This window comes from Penicillium hordei, assembly GCF_028827395.1.
Source record: "Penicillium hordei strain IBT 12815 chromosome Unknown utg000002l_segment0_segment0, whole genome shotgun sequence".
Classification (NCBI taxonomy): Eukaryota; Fungi; Ascomycota; class Eurotiomycetes; order Eurotiales; family Aspergillaceae; genus Penicillium; species Penicillium hordei.
In genome coordinates, this window is record NW_026623143.1 from 3,745,329 (window position 1) to 3,758,636 (window position 13,308).

General features: G+C 44.9%; 7 protein-coding genes across 7 annotated transcripts; 3 read left to right on the forward strand and 4 right to left on the reverse strand.

The window, feature by feature from the left end:
- Window positions 1-1,423: 1,423 nt before the first annotated feature.
- N7537_004741 (uncharacterized protein) lies at window positions 1,424-2,229 on the forward strand (the record flags this gene model as incomplete). The annotated part of the gene is made up of 3 exons (XM_056895798.1): window positions 1,424-1,439; window positions 1,744-1,854; window positions 1,922-2,229. 3 exons carry the CDS (start codon window positions 1,424-1,426, stop codon window positions 2,227-2,229), a joined length of 435 nt encoding a protein of 144 aa, XP_056755546.1.
- Window positions 2,230-2,631: 402 nt separating this feature from the next.
- On the reverse strand, window positions 2,632-3,018 carry N7537_004742 (SGNH hydrolase; the record flags this gene model as incomplete). The annotated part of the gene is made up of 1 exon (XM_056895799.1): window positions 2,632-3,018. One exon carries the CDS (start codon window positions 3,016-3,018, stop codon window positions 2,632-2,634), a length of 387 nt encoding a protein of 128 aa, XP_056755547.1.
- Window positions 3,019-3,181: 163 nt separating this feature from the next.
- On the reverse strand, window positions 3,182-4,459 carry N7537_004743 (SGNH/GDSL hydrolase family protein; the record flags this gene model as incomplete). Its single annotated transcript, XM_056895800.1, has 2 exons — window positions 3,182-4,147; window positions 4,199-4,459. 2 exons carry the CDS (start codon window positions 4,457-4,459, stop codon window positions 3,182-3,184), a joined length of 1,227 nt encoding a protein of 408 aa, XP_056755548.1.
- Window positions 4,460-4,683: 224 nt separating this feature from the next.
- On the reverse strand, window positions 4,684-5,572 carry N7537_004744 (uncharacterized protein; the record flags this gene model as incomplete). Its single annotated transcript, XM_056895801.1, has 3 exons — window positions 4,684-4,834; window positions 4,901-4,978; window positions 5,043-5,572. 3 exons carry the CDS (start codon window positions 5,570-5,572, stop codon window positions 4,684-4,686), a joined length of 759 nt encoding a protein of 252 aa, XP_056755549.1.
- Window positions 5,573-7,791: 2,219 nt separating this feature from the next.
- On the reverse strand, window positions 7,792-8,661 carry N7537_004745 (uncharacterized protein; the record flags this gene model as incomplete). Its single annotated transcript, XM_056895802.1, has 2 exons — window positions 7,792-8,051; window positions 8,133-8,661. The coding sequence occupies 2 exons, from the start codon at window positions 8,659-8,661 to the stop codon at window positions 7,792-7,794; spliced, it is 789 nt and encodes a 262-aa protein (XP_056755550.1).
- A 482-nt stretch (window positions 8,662-9,143) lies between these two features.
- On the forward strand, window positions 9,144-10,683 carry N7537_004746 (uncharacterized protein; the record flags this gene model as incomplete). Its single annotated transcript, XM_056895803.1, has 6 exons — window positions 9,144-9,209; window positions 9,263-9,533; window positions 9,593-9,796; window positions 9,851-9,935; window positions 10,102-10,225; window positions 10,270-10,683. The coding sequence occupies 6 exons, from the start codon at window positions 9,144-9,146 to the stop codon at window positions 10,681-10,683; spliced, it is 1,164 nt and encodes a 387-aa protein (XP_056755551.1).
- Window positions 10,684-10,945: 262 nt separating this feature from the next.
- Window positions 10,946-11,521, forward strand: N7537_004747 (LysM peptidoglycan-binding domain-containing protein; the record flags this gene model as incomplete). The annotated part of the gene is made up of 3 exons (XM_056895804.1): window positions 10,946-11,173; window positions 11,225-11,316; window positions 11,386-11,521. The coding sequence occupies 3 exons, from the start codon at window positions 10,946-10,948 to the stop codon at window positions 11,519-11,521; spliced, it is 456 nt and encodes a 151-aa protein (XP_056755552.1).
- Between the last annotated feature and the right edge of the window lie 1,787 nt (window positions 11,522-13,308).

Consider the following 13,308-nt stretch of genomic DNA (forward strand, 5'->3'; position numbering starts at 1 on the left):
CCACGCATTTGGATTTGCAATTTATAGAGTAAGCAACGTAATAACTATATTAATAAGACATTTACCTGCCTTTGTTGTAGGTACATAGGTAGCCTTGGAATAAGTACCATTTACTTGGTTAATATATTTTATCAGCACATTCGGCCTGGTGACTTTTTAGTGGTCTCTTTATACGCTTCTTTCTAGACGCTCTTTTAGGTGTATATGAGGCGTTAAAAACACCTTCCTACATATGTACGGGATGGCACTCGAGACTTTTCCCTTTCCATTTTAGTGCTCACCTCTTGCCGCTTTTTGCTCTCAGAGTAAAATTGAGCACGCCTCCGAGCGCCCTGATCCGCTCACTGAGTATTACACAATCATACTGGTCTGCTCACTGAGCACCCTAGATCTACTCCCTGAGCATAAGCTAAGCGTAGGTATGAGCGACCTGACCTATATAAATAAAATGCAACACGCTAGTCACACCACGTGCGACTTCTTGATAGAAAGCTGGTGTACGAACAATGTATGGTATAGATGACCAATGTTGAAGACTAACTAAATTGACAAAACCCGCTATTTCAACAATCTATACGGACATTGATAACTAACTGTAATATGCACTTTTGTATGGTATGCCTAGTACCCAATGTCACATGATGTTTCCCGTATAATACTTAGTTTCTACTAGCTTTTCTACATAAATTATATATATCACGAGGTTAGTCGTATTTGCACTATTTATAGTGCTATAGCACTCCCGCCGTAGTACTGTAGTACCGAACCGAATGTCTAGTGCTTTTAAGCCTAGGTACTACAGTACCGAACCAAGGGCCTAGTGCTGCGGTAGCACTGGTGCTGCGGGACTTGTTAAGCTCTAATAAAGGCAGCGGCGTTATCTTCGACTAATAGTAGAGTATTCCTATATTTAACTTCTATAGTTATAGCTTTGCGGTCCCGAGCGAATATATTAAGATATCTAACGAGAGATTATTATCTATCTAAATAAAAAGCGTAAAGCGTATCTATAGGACTAGGGTCCTACGAATACGGACACTAGAAGCTTTAATAAAAATAGTTACTGTAATCGTTTACTTAATACGTACCTTAGTAGATCGCTACCAGAGTATATAGATCTATAAGAAGTAGTACTCGAGTCTTCTACGGCTATTATAAAAGGCCGAGGGGTTTATATCGTCTACTAATTAGGCATTTAGCCCTAGCGGACTACCGGCTCTATAGGTCTTTATATTCGGCGATTTCTCTTATAGCGATCGATATAGGGGGTAGTAATTTTTGTTATAATATACCTTTCCTATGTAGGAGTATGGCAGAAAGGATGTCGCCGGTAATATATACGACTATACGACGCGATTGCCTTTCCGTCTAACTTAATGTTTTCGCCCTCTTCAGTCCAATTCTCAAAACCGTAACAACAAATATGTCTAGAAAGCAAGGTGCGTGCTCAAGATGCCCAATCCCCAGTGGAGCTTTTCTGATCTAGAAACACAGAATTCAGCAAAAACATAGGACCCATCGATGTCAGTACTGCAGAGCCAAATTTGCTAAACACACCCTTCCACCTCGCATTGCTAACTGTAAAAACAGATCAAGGGCTTCCTTGACAAACAGACTGGTCACATCGAAGGAGCATTGGGCATGGACTTGGGGCCTGCTGGATACCAAAAAATCAAACCATTCAGTGGCTCGTACACGGAAGGGGCTTCACAGGAACTCACGCTTCATATCTTCAGCATCTAGAAACAAAGAAGCTTACAATCAAGGGTGAAACTGGCGGTGTGATTGTTTTATTGGTCTGGCAAAGGCAAACTCATCTGATCACACTCCTCGATGCGGAAAGGCAGGCACATGGTATGATATAGGATTCTTCTATCTCATCTCTAAATATATTGCTTGCTAACTTGCAATTAACCTCCAGGGTCCCTAGACCTACACTTCACAGATCCAGAACCCAAGGGAACTCTCACTCTCACGGCCGAAGGGTCCCAAATCACGCGCCAGTTGACCTTCGTACCAACCGCATCCGCTATGACATCTTTGGAGGTCGACGTCCCCGTGACTGTGATTTACCATGATGCAGCGACCCTCAAACAAGCCAAACAGACGTTCACTGGGGAAGTCCTCAAGGATGGTCCACCGATGATTTACGTGACTTTTTCATCTGGAGTGGAGGTCAACGGAAAATTTTTAACAGAGCAGATTGAGCAAGCGGAAAGGAAAATCTGAATTGGAACTTGAGAGGGGACTGCCGCCTAGATAAGTAATTAGACCCCTGCCGAGAATACCTATCACCTTTCTTTTTGTTTCTGCTTGGGGCCTTAGTTGAATTAAACCACAATTGCTTTCTATTTTGTACTTCTTTCTTGTTTTTCTTTTTCGGAAAGAACTTGTCATGCTAAGCCATATTTGCCGCCATACTGTCCATGTATCTGATGCAATTTGGTCTGTAGCCTAAATAAGGTGACTGGCGACTATGCTAGGTAGAATAGACAACTACGAGACATCCGGTGCACGGCTATCTCTAGACAACCTTGGAAGAAACTTGGAATATTTCATTCGACTTTCAAAGTGCTGATATATATACGAAATATCAATATAATAATCTAGCCCTGAATCTTTTAAGACATTTCAGTGACACCCGTCATTTGATGGACCACCAGCCCACTTTTGGACCTTGTTATTCGCATAACAGCGCGCTTCAGTGAACACTGGCGAGTTGAACTTGGCCAACCACTCGTAACCGTTGCTGTCTGGCTCGTCAAAGTATTCGAAATACCACCCCGTCAGCCCATGGCCAAAGCAGCGCGTGCTGTTCCCTCGGAGCGTCTTTTGACCTTTGTCCCAGGTAGCCCATCCAGCACCCCGAATATTGTAACGGGTCCAGAAGCCATGGTAAACGCCATAGCATTTGGCGGATGACTCCTTTGGGACGGGGAATGGACGGTTCGTTCGAGTGGGTGAGATATCATAATTGTAAGCGCCATTGGCATAAACACCACCGGACTTCCAGTTCATGGGATTCTCTCGTCATTTCCATCACAACCATTGAGGATGCGGTTCACAGCCGCATGACAGCTTTTCTCATTTAAGGAGACCGCCATTGCGTCCTTGGAGATAGTGAAAGTCACTTCATCAACGGTGCCTTTGTTGTATGTCTTGGTGACTTTCGTGCTGGTTTTCATGTCGTCGTCCTGGTCTTCCCAGGTTGATATGACAGCTTTGCAGAACTCCGCCGTGTATGCGCACAAGAAGTAGGCGCTGGCGTATGATTTTGAGCCCGTACTCGAATGGCAAGTGAGGTCTCAACCAGATTACACGCCGGCGTGGTTGTCTGCTCCTTTTTGGCCACGGCATTACCAATTGCGAATGTGACATATGATGCAATGGCCTCATGGCCGAAGTTGGTCGGGTGGAATATTTTGCCAATCTGATCGGGTAACCATCCTCCGCCGGAGTTCGTGCCACAAACTCCAGTTGTTGGAGCATCCCTCTTGGAGAGAGGGTTGGATATCGACTCCCTTATTTGATCCCAATTGGCTTCTTCTGCCTCAAGTCCTTCCTGGACAGATGTGGTATTAGACGAGATTCCCAACATGGGGTCAGAGCCCAAATTCAAGTCTCTTCGATACACCGTCCCCGGGTTGAAAACCTTGTAGGTGGGTAGTTTGTAAAACATGGCGTAGTCATTAGTTGAGCTTGAGGGATCTGGCGAAGATCCTTTCTCGCAAAAGCGACCGCCGGCTGCCTCGCCCCAGGCACTCCAATCCGCGAATACAACGGTCGAGCTCGCCGTCCTCGCGACTTTGTCAACTGCAGACTTCAACTTCGCATTGGTGTTGGCAACGAGCGTGTGGAAGTAGGTTCGATGGGAGGTACTCAGAAGAAGACTGGTACTTCCAGCCTGCCCAGGGAAAACCCAATCCTCATTATTCGTGCAATCAGATGTCATGTTATCAAAATAGGGGGGGAAGGACGAGAGGACAATAATCCCTCGATCATCCATCTTATCGTCCAGTGAATTCAAAAGGGAGACAATATTGTCCTCCAGGATCCCATCAATGGCCGTCTGCGCTATCTTGATAGCCTTCTGACAGCTTGACTCACTTGTAACAGAGTTCAAAATACATGTTTTGATAATAGTAGTCTGGTCAAGATTGTCAGTAGCGGTCGCAGTCCCAAGACATTCTAAACTCACTAAGCAAAGATAATTTCCTCCTGCCGTCATCACGGCGAGATCCAAACCCTTTGATAACCGAGCGATCTGGGCCGCGATGTCGACCAACGTATCTCCTGAGCATGCCAAGTAGGTAAAATTGGACACAGAGCTGCTGAAGAACTGATTCATGATAGATGGGTATGAATAGTCGTATCGCGAGCAGACCGTATCTTCCTTCCGCGAACTGTGGACATTTCCTGATCCAATGCCGGCAGTGAAGCTATCACCAACGGCAGCCATCCATATCTGCCATTTATACCATACATTGTCGTACAGTCAGATTTCTGTCAGTTAGTTATGCATATTCATTGATCTTACCATACTTTGCTTTACACCCTAAATTCTGTCATATTTTGACACCTTATAAGTCCAGATATAAGTCCAGATGGTCACAAATTTAGGATTTGAATTTATTGGATTGTCTCCAGAGCAGCAAAGCCTCATAAACAAAGAAAATAGGCTATCTAAAACTTCCAATTAGAAGTATCAGGTTCGTTACCCCATTCAGACCAGTTGACCTTTTTGGGTGGCTTAGCTAGGTCGAACCAGTAGGACTTTGCCTCACTCCAGGGTGTTGGCTTAACCTCAATCCACTGACGGAAGCCGACCATAAAACTATAGGCTATAAATTAGTAAATCCCTTTGGAGCAAGCACAGTGCAACTGCTAAGGAGGGTCGTACAGATTACCGGAGGCGGAATCCCAAACTAAATGCGAGGGACCAGAGAACAAAGGGCGAAAGCCAATAGTTTCGGTCTCACTAAAAGGGGCCGATGTTAGTACTCATCTATTATAGGCAACGTAGAATAGAGGCGTTAACTCACCGGATTGTCTTGTTCTTAAAGGCTTCCCGAATATTGTGGCGTTGATCAGGACTCATATCCCAGAAGACCTTTGCGCCAAGACTATCCCCTAGCTGAACACCAGGCACTTGCTCCCACGCAAACGAGACCAGGAAGCCAGCGGGTACAAGAGCAGAGCTGTCTTGCTCCTCTTCCCTATATCCTAGGAGGCGGGGGGTGACTTTCGACTGCTTATCGGTAAGAGTTTTGTATGCTACTAGCTCGGGCGGAGTCCACGCCCTAGCTTGCTTAGCGCGGGTAGCATAATCGTCAAACTCTGTGCCGAGGTGGGGCAGTTGCTTATATATCCTAACGAACGCGATTTTGCTAGCATCTCCATGTTTCTTGCACTGGTACTTAACGGAGGCATAGGAGACAGCGGAGTGGTCGGGATCCTTTCGGTGCTCGTGTTCGTTAACGCGCCTGAGGACAATCCAGGTAGAGGGCGTAGGGGCATCGAAGACAATACTACGGAGCTCGGGGCCCCGGAACCAGGAATGCTGCGAAGTCATTTTGATTGATAAGATTGAAGGAGCAGGGTACGGAAACAAAATGATGGCATGGCGAAGAGGGAGAAAGTTGATAGCTAAGTGATGTATGAGAATGGTGAACTTTATTTTTGGCATGTGATATTCCTATTCGTCTATTTTTGCTTTGTTCCATTATTTCTTTATTCCTATAGGTCTATTTATTTATTTTGTTCCTTCATCCTCTATTGCTATTGGTCTTCTTTGTTTATTTTCTTCTTTGCTCCTATTGACCATATCGCCGCAAATAGTCCATCGTCTACTATACTTACTGGCCGAATGGCCTGCACCGAAAGTACTAAGAGCTTGTCTGACATTATACAGAGACACTACAGCACTAGTGAGAGCAATATCCACTCCAGTCGATCCGAATAGCAGCTGTGCGAGGCACAAATATCTTATAGAAGGTATACATCACATCACAGCTATGCTTTCTTAATAATGCCACCCATAAAAATAATTATAAATATCAAATATGTACATACCGCAATTTAAGGTTACGGACATACTAGTCAAATCAGGTGCGGGGCGATAACTCACGAATAGGCTACCGAGAGCTGACCACTTCACTAGTTAGTAGGCCTTGACAAGTCCCACAGCACTGATGCTGCAGAGATAGTCCGGTCGTAGCACTAGACCCTCGGTCCTGTGCTGTAGTGCTGCGGCGGGAGTGCTATAGCATTACATTTAGTGTAAATATCGATCACCTCGTGATATATATAAGTTAAATAGAAAAACTTTATAATTTTAGCTAGTTATATTATTTATAGTATGATGCTCGGCTTCTTCTTCGCTCATCACCTACCGAGGAATTACTAAAGGTTTTCGTTAGATAATAGGTACTATATAACGTATTCGGCAAGCGAGTGGCCACCTACCCAAATGTATTAATTTCAAATGCATTTATCTCAACTATAACGCCATTAAATTAAATATACTAAAATCATCTATCTAGCTAGGTATCTATTAAATCTATACCCTATCTCTCTATACCTACTATATCTTAGTATAGCCCGTATACGTAGTTCTAAAGCCAGTTTTTTATATATACCGGTACCGGTATAGGGTACTTTATCTACTTCTACGAGCTTAATAATTAATTAAGAAGCTTCTTGTTACGGACCTACCCGTCACCAATCAGTGGTGACCCACTAGGCACACCAATAAGCCATCAAGAGCCAACCAGCAGATCTGTCATCAGGTCACGTACAGCTAGACCTTGCCAACTCCCATGGGAGTGGAAATTTTTTACTCCCACCCCCGTGGGACTAGAGTAAAATTTAGTCCCATGGGACTAAGCTAAGCCTATTTAAGTAATAAAATTACCTAAAGAGGCAGTTCAACTTGTCTTGGCATAAAATCTAAGATTTTACTCCCGCCAAGAAGCCAAGAAGTCTTGGCGGGAGTTGGCAAGGTCTACGTACAGCATCCTAGACTGCGACAACGCCCACCAAAGTGGAGACACTTTTAGCGTCGCCAAGACATATGCGGGCACATTCTTGGCAAAGTGGATACTGCCAAGATCTGATTATGTACATAAAATAGCCTAATAGGGTAGTTTTTGCATTAATTTTGCATAACGGTGGGCGATGGACGTCAAATTTCAAAAGGCCCACGGGCCGTGGACACTTTCTAGTGCCCATGGACGGGCGATGTCGCAGTCTATACTTTATATAGATTTATAGAGAGAATCTGTTTTTTAAGCGATTCCTCTTTAATTTCTATTAATTTAGATAAATTAGCGCGAGAATTCGCGCGGTATTATATTCTATTAATTCGGCGGCGGAGAGTTATACGCGGGATATTAAATATACGCGTAGTAAGAGAACTAGAGCTAATATCTCTATTTTTAAAAGCCTAGATAGCTAATAAGATCCTACCCTCTTACTCTATTAAATTTATAGAGGGTTAAGAGCATATTAGTAGTATAGTAGGTGGTTGAATTAACTAAGTGCTAATTTATAGACGCGTTTTTAGTTGGGGTGGCCACTCGCTTGCCGAATACGTTACACCTCTGGTAATAAAGTCATCAATTTAGTCATTGTTATATAACCAGGTTAGATCCTGCTAGTCTCGCGACCAGATATATTTAGTATAGCTACATTTACTTTGCAAATCCTTGTTTCGATAGTCGGGCACAGATGATGTGCGGACAGTATGATTCATATTGAGAAAAACATATAAAACAAACATAAAACTTAGAACTAGGTATCAACAGTCCAAACACCACGCAACCCAGTGTCAGGGCGAGGGTTTACGAGTGAGCACAGGGCCAAGTGCATCATCCCCTGACGGAGAGTAACATCCCCTTGTCCAGTATACACGTCATCATGGTAGATCAAAGGAGAGAATTCCAAGCCCCTAGTTCTACCAAAAAGGACCTGACGTAAAAACAAAGTCTCATTGTAAGTGCTTATAAACCCGAACTTGAGATCCAAGTCTTCCATGTATTGGGCGATTTGTCCTGTGTTTACATTTTACGTTAGCGCATAGAACTTTCTATCTCAGCCAGCGTTCATAACTGTATATAGGTGAGAGATCTTACCTAAGACTTGGCGAAGCAAGTTGTCCTCACCGAGGTCGAATTGCGAAACAATTCTCTCCAACTGGTGGTCGTACACCCAAAACGTCTTCATCTCGCCAACGACATGAGAACTGCCATTAGGTCGCATAATCATGACATCGGGTGTTTTTCGGTAATTCAGCGCGTTTGTCGTGCATTTAAAGTCGCCGAACACCAAATCAATATTATTGACATCGAATATAGCGCCCAAAACTTGTCCTACACGTTCGTCAAAACGCCCCTGTAATCCTGTCTCATCACCGCATCGAATATGCTCGTTTGCTAGTGGCCCAAGGGTGGGAGAATTGACGAGACTTGACGAGAGAGGGACTGGGCTCCAATTCGTATTTTGAAATGTCGCAGTGGCCTCATTATTAAAGGTCGCCCAACGACGTAGGGGTCCGACGTATCGAATATCGTGAATAGCATTCGACCGGGTAAAGTTCGGTCCAATAATGATACCAGGCAGTGCTTGTTGCAGTAGATCGGTGCTGGTAACGGGAATAGACATTTTGGTTATGCTTAGTGAAATCAAGTTCGTGTGGGAGCTCGGTGTTGATGTTTACAAAAACAAAAAAAAGGGTTGAAGCCTGACCACCTAGCACCATCTACACGCTCCTGCCCCGTAGACTTCACAGTGATACGCGCTGTGTCGTACGAATCCCCAACTGCTCTTGCATAAATTATCTATGAACAGAGCTAACAATGTGTCTAGTTTGTACATGTCTCCGAGGGAGCACTACTCAGTTAACCATTGACACTTTCTTCGTATTGCGTAGGCTCAGAAAATCAGTAATTAAAGGCAATAGATGTTAGCGATATACTAGAGTTGGTTATAATGCCTAAGGGAAAACACCTCGAATTTTCGATTTTAAACCATATCATATCGTGGCGTCGCAAATGTTGCACACGAGCTCGGGCATGCTTTTGGGTTGGGACATGAGCATCAAAGGCCCTCTCTCTGGACGACAACTCTAGGCGGCAGCGCTCGAGATGGATCTGAAAAGCTTCATTTCAACTGCAAAAATTTGGCGGACAGCGCCAGCGCGAAAGCCGCCGGTAAGGATATAGATCAACTTTGCACATCTGCAGACGTTGCAAGAAACCACAAGTTCTCGGCTCTTGATATCCTTGCAGATGATGATGGCAAAGAGTTAAGCTCTGACCCGGTCGACTGGAACTCTATCATGATATATGGCTCGGAGGCAGGTGGCAAAGAAGATGGGAACGGAGGTCGCGAGGTGGTAATGACCAAGAAGGATGGCACGACATTTGGCTACAACACCGTTCCAAGCCAAAAGGACATTGATGCTGTGCATACCATTTACCAGGACTCACTTCCAGTGCTTAAGAAGAAGTCAAGCACTCTTTTCTGGAAAAAAGGTAGCAAAAAGGTGTTTCTTACTGTGTTGGAGTTGGCTCGGCTGTATCTACGTCCACAGCTAGCCTATCCAGCTCAGCTTCAAGCCCGAAAGCGACCACCTCTCACCAAGGAACATCTGCAATTTCAAATTCTACAATCACTAGGATTTCTACCTCCGCGACACCTTATTCGACTCTTCCATACAACACCACCACCAATCCTGTTACCATCACGGACTCCACCTGGCCACCATCCCAGACTCAGACTGGTCAGCCTAGTGCCTGTGAGGATTTTGAATTCTAAATGAAGATGATGGTCTGGGCTGACCTGATGATAGGCAACAATTGGTATCAAGCAAAGCAGAGTGACACTTGCAAAAGCATCGTGTTCAAGTATTCCACGTGGATGTACCAAAATGACTTGTAAGTATCTTCCAAAGCCTTTAAAGGCATCTTCTGAATCAAAGCTCACTGAAGCATGAAGCCTTGATTGGAACCCAGCAGTAGGGAAGAACTGCACCAGTATCTATTTCGGATACTGGTACTGTGTTGGGATTAAACCGTAGGTCTCTAATAGTAACAATGGAAGCACAGCGGCCTGGTACCCGCCGTGGACATACAGTGTGCCGGTGGCCACAAATACCGAGTTCTCTGCTAGCCCTGTTCAGAGTGGCATTGCCACTGCTTGTCAAGATTACTATATTGCCGATGAGGTATGTTTCGGATATTTGGAATGATCATTACTAACATATTCCAGACGGATACATGCGAGAGCATTGTTGATTCAGAAGGCTTTTTGACCGAAGATCAATTCGTTGAATGGAATCCAGCTGTCGGTACAGACTGTTCCGACATCAAGTTTAGATATTATTATTGTATTTGGAACGGGACTTCAAACCCTATGCCATCAACAACTACCGCTGAGCCATCCCCCGTGCAAACAGGGATCACCTCTAGCTGTAAAGCGTGGTACAAAGCCAGCGACGGCGATGACTGTGATCTGATCCCGGAACAGTTTGGAACCTTCTCAAAATCTGACTTCCTGGAATGGAACCCGGCTGTCAAATCCGATTGCTCCGGCTTGGTTGACGGCGACTTCTATTGCGTCGCTGTTCCAGACACCTCGAACTGCATCGGCAACTGCTTTGCTAACTCTAACTACTCTATCTGATACCATTTCGAGCTGCAAGGACTACTGGCTTGTTGGAACGTGGGCTTTCCTATCCCCTTCTTCCTATATCAAGTGCTGACATTCAAAAAAACGACAATTGCACGACGATTGCTGACTCAAATGACATTTCCGTCGCCACCCTTGTCACCCGTCTCTGAAAGCAAATTGCAGTGGACTGACCACAGATACATATATCTGTGTCGATGCTCCCAGCCCTTCTGCGAGCCCATCGTCGACTCGCCTTCCGTCTTCTTAGACTGGCATGGCAAGTGATTGTATACGGTTCTACAAGGTCCAAGCAGATAACGACTGTTATGACGTTGCTCAAGATGCTGGGGTGGCACTTGATGACTTTTACAGTTGGAACCCTGCTGTCAAGAATGACTGTTCAGGACTAGAGAAGGGCGTGTTTGTCTGTATCGGAGTGTCAGGATATACAACTACTATCACCAGCGGCACCCCTGTTCCTGTGACCCCGACCCCAACACAAGTGAGTCCAGAATCTCCATCAACTTGAGTGTATTTACTGACACTATCTCAGACTGGAAGGGTGACTGGATGTCTTCGATTCTATGATGTACAAAAAGACGAAGGTTGCGCGGATATAGCATCTGATGCAGGTGTGGCCCAAACGTAAGTTCTCAGTCACCGTACCCGTTTCGGCCTTTCTGAAAGATCTCGACGCTGATTGAATCAATTCAGCGACTTCTATAGCTGGAATCCGGCTGAGAGCACGAACTGCGCAGGCTTACAAGCCTCCGTTTTCGTGTGTATTGGAACGATGGGTCCAATCACAATCACCAGTGGAACCCCAGTACCGGCCACAACTAACAACTAGAGCCCTGGAGAGCAAGCAGAAAATATTATTCCAACAGTCTGGCGCGAATTGCTCTTGAAGGAGATAATTTAATAAACTTACCAATGACGTGCCAATTTCAAAGGCTGTACCCTAGATGATCCGAGATTGTTGAACACATGAAGATGTTAAATTATTGATTGCGATGACCAAAAGCCGGCGAGTTTGATTTAGCTAATTCATGCTGACACAAACGGCCATCGACTGCTCAGACCATACAGTCTCTGTGAGCTCCCACTCAGCTTGGCAAACCATTGCCTCTTTGGACTTCTGAAAATGTAGGTACCAATCGTGGGGTGCGCAGAGTTGCAATTGAGTCCAAGATCGGCTTTTTGATAATTGGTCCATGGGCTCAATAATGGCCTTCATCCTTTGCTCATTGAAGAAGTCGACAAGTGGGTCAAATGGTGGCATGCGGAGCTCTAATCGTAGGGAATGGACACCGCGGAATGCCTCACGAATTAAGTCAAATAAAGCCCAATACGTTGCCATAAAATCCTTTTCAGGGCTCTGAGAACTCCCAAAGCCAACCGGAATTGAGATATCCATTGATGTGATCTGCGAGGTACATCGAGGTGAAATCTTCCTCGAAATCAGGAAAGGTGTGTTCAGTGCTTTGTTCATCGCAAACACATTTGTTCCATAAAGAACCTGCAATGCTTCTTCATAGCTACAGAATGATGTTAGATGGAATTTTGATCATAAAAAGGCCACTCACCCGATTTGACAACTCCTCAGCCACTCCACGCCCTCGATCTTCAACGCTTTCGTGTCCTCGGCCACCTCATCTACCCAGTCCCCACAAAAAACCGAACCTTAGGTCCTTCGGAAAGCCATTTAATGGAGCACAGACACAATGCCACCAGTCCCACCGAGGCCCCTTGCGTTTTGGCTGCGGCACGAACGGCGAAGGATCCTTCCAGACATGTCGAATATGTACTCGTCGATCGCCCATGAGCTCGAGGTATATCAGCTTTCTTATTTCAGGTGGAAGCCTAAAGAAACCACTCAGACTTTGCAGATTGCGCTGCCGGGCGCCAATTTTGCCTGTGTGATATTTTGGTGGCGGTACAGGGAGTTTCCATTGATTGAATATATCGCCGTTGATCTCGCAAGTGGAATCAGAGATTCCTATTGCATTTGGAGACTATTCTTCCGGTGGAATGCCGGGGGACGTCTCTTTGTTACGTTCGAAAATTTTCGAAAAGATCTTTGGGGCCATGACGATGGTTTGTTTGGGAGGGCAATGGCAGAGGACTTTATGTATAGTCGGGCGTGGACGAATATGTATAGTGCGTGGCAAATGTGCCGAGTGGGACCTGGCTCGCTGGTATCGGTAGGATGAGAGTTATAAACACAGCTGCTAGGGAGGAAGATGCGTAGAAGTCGTGGTTTGCTCGTGGCTCGTTTTGGGCTTGGGAGAAATCTAAGGAGCTTCTTGTTTAATCATGTTTGTGACTCCCTTGATCAAATTTCTTTCTACGCGGCTTCAGTCAAATATTACTATCATCTGCCTCATCACACTTTGAACCGATACCACAGACAGCTTCTTATTTTTAAGGTCATTATTTAGTTGAGATTATTGAGAATTGAAAAGTTTTGACACGGGCCTGTTTGTCATGATTATTTCTATAGCTAAAGAGAACCTTTTTGCGACTACCAATAGTTTATATAAGAGGTACTCTACAGTATATAGTATATAAGAATCTACTTTCCTTTCTTAAGTATGAAGCCATCCTTCTACCCTACTATTAAGATATCAAAGAGCC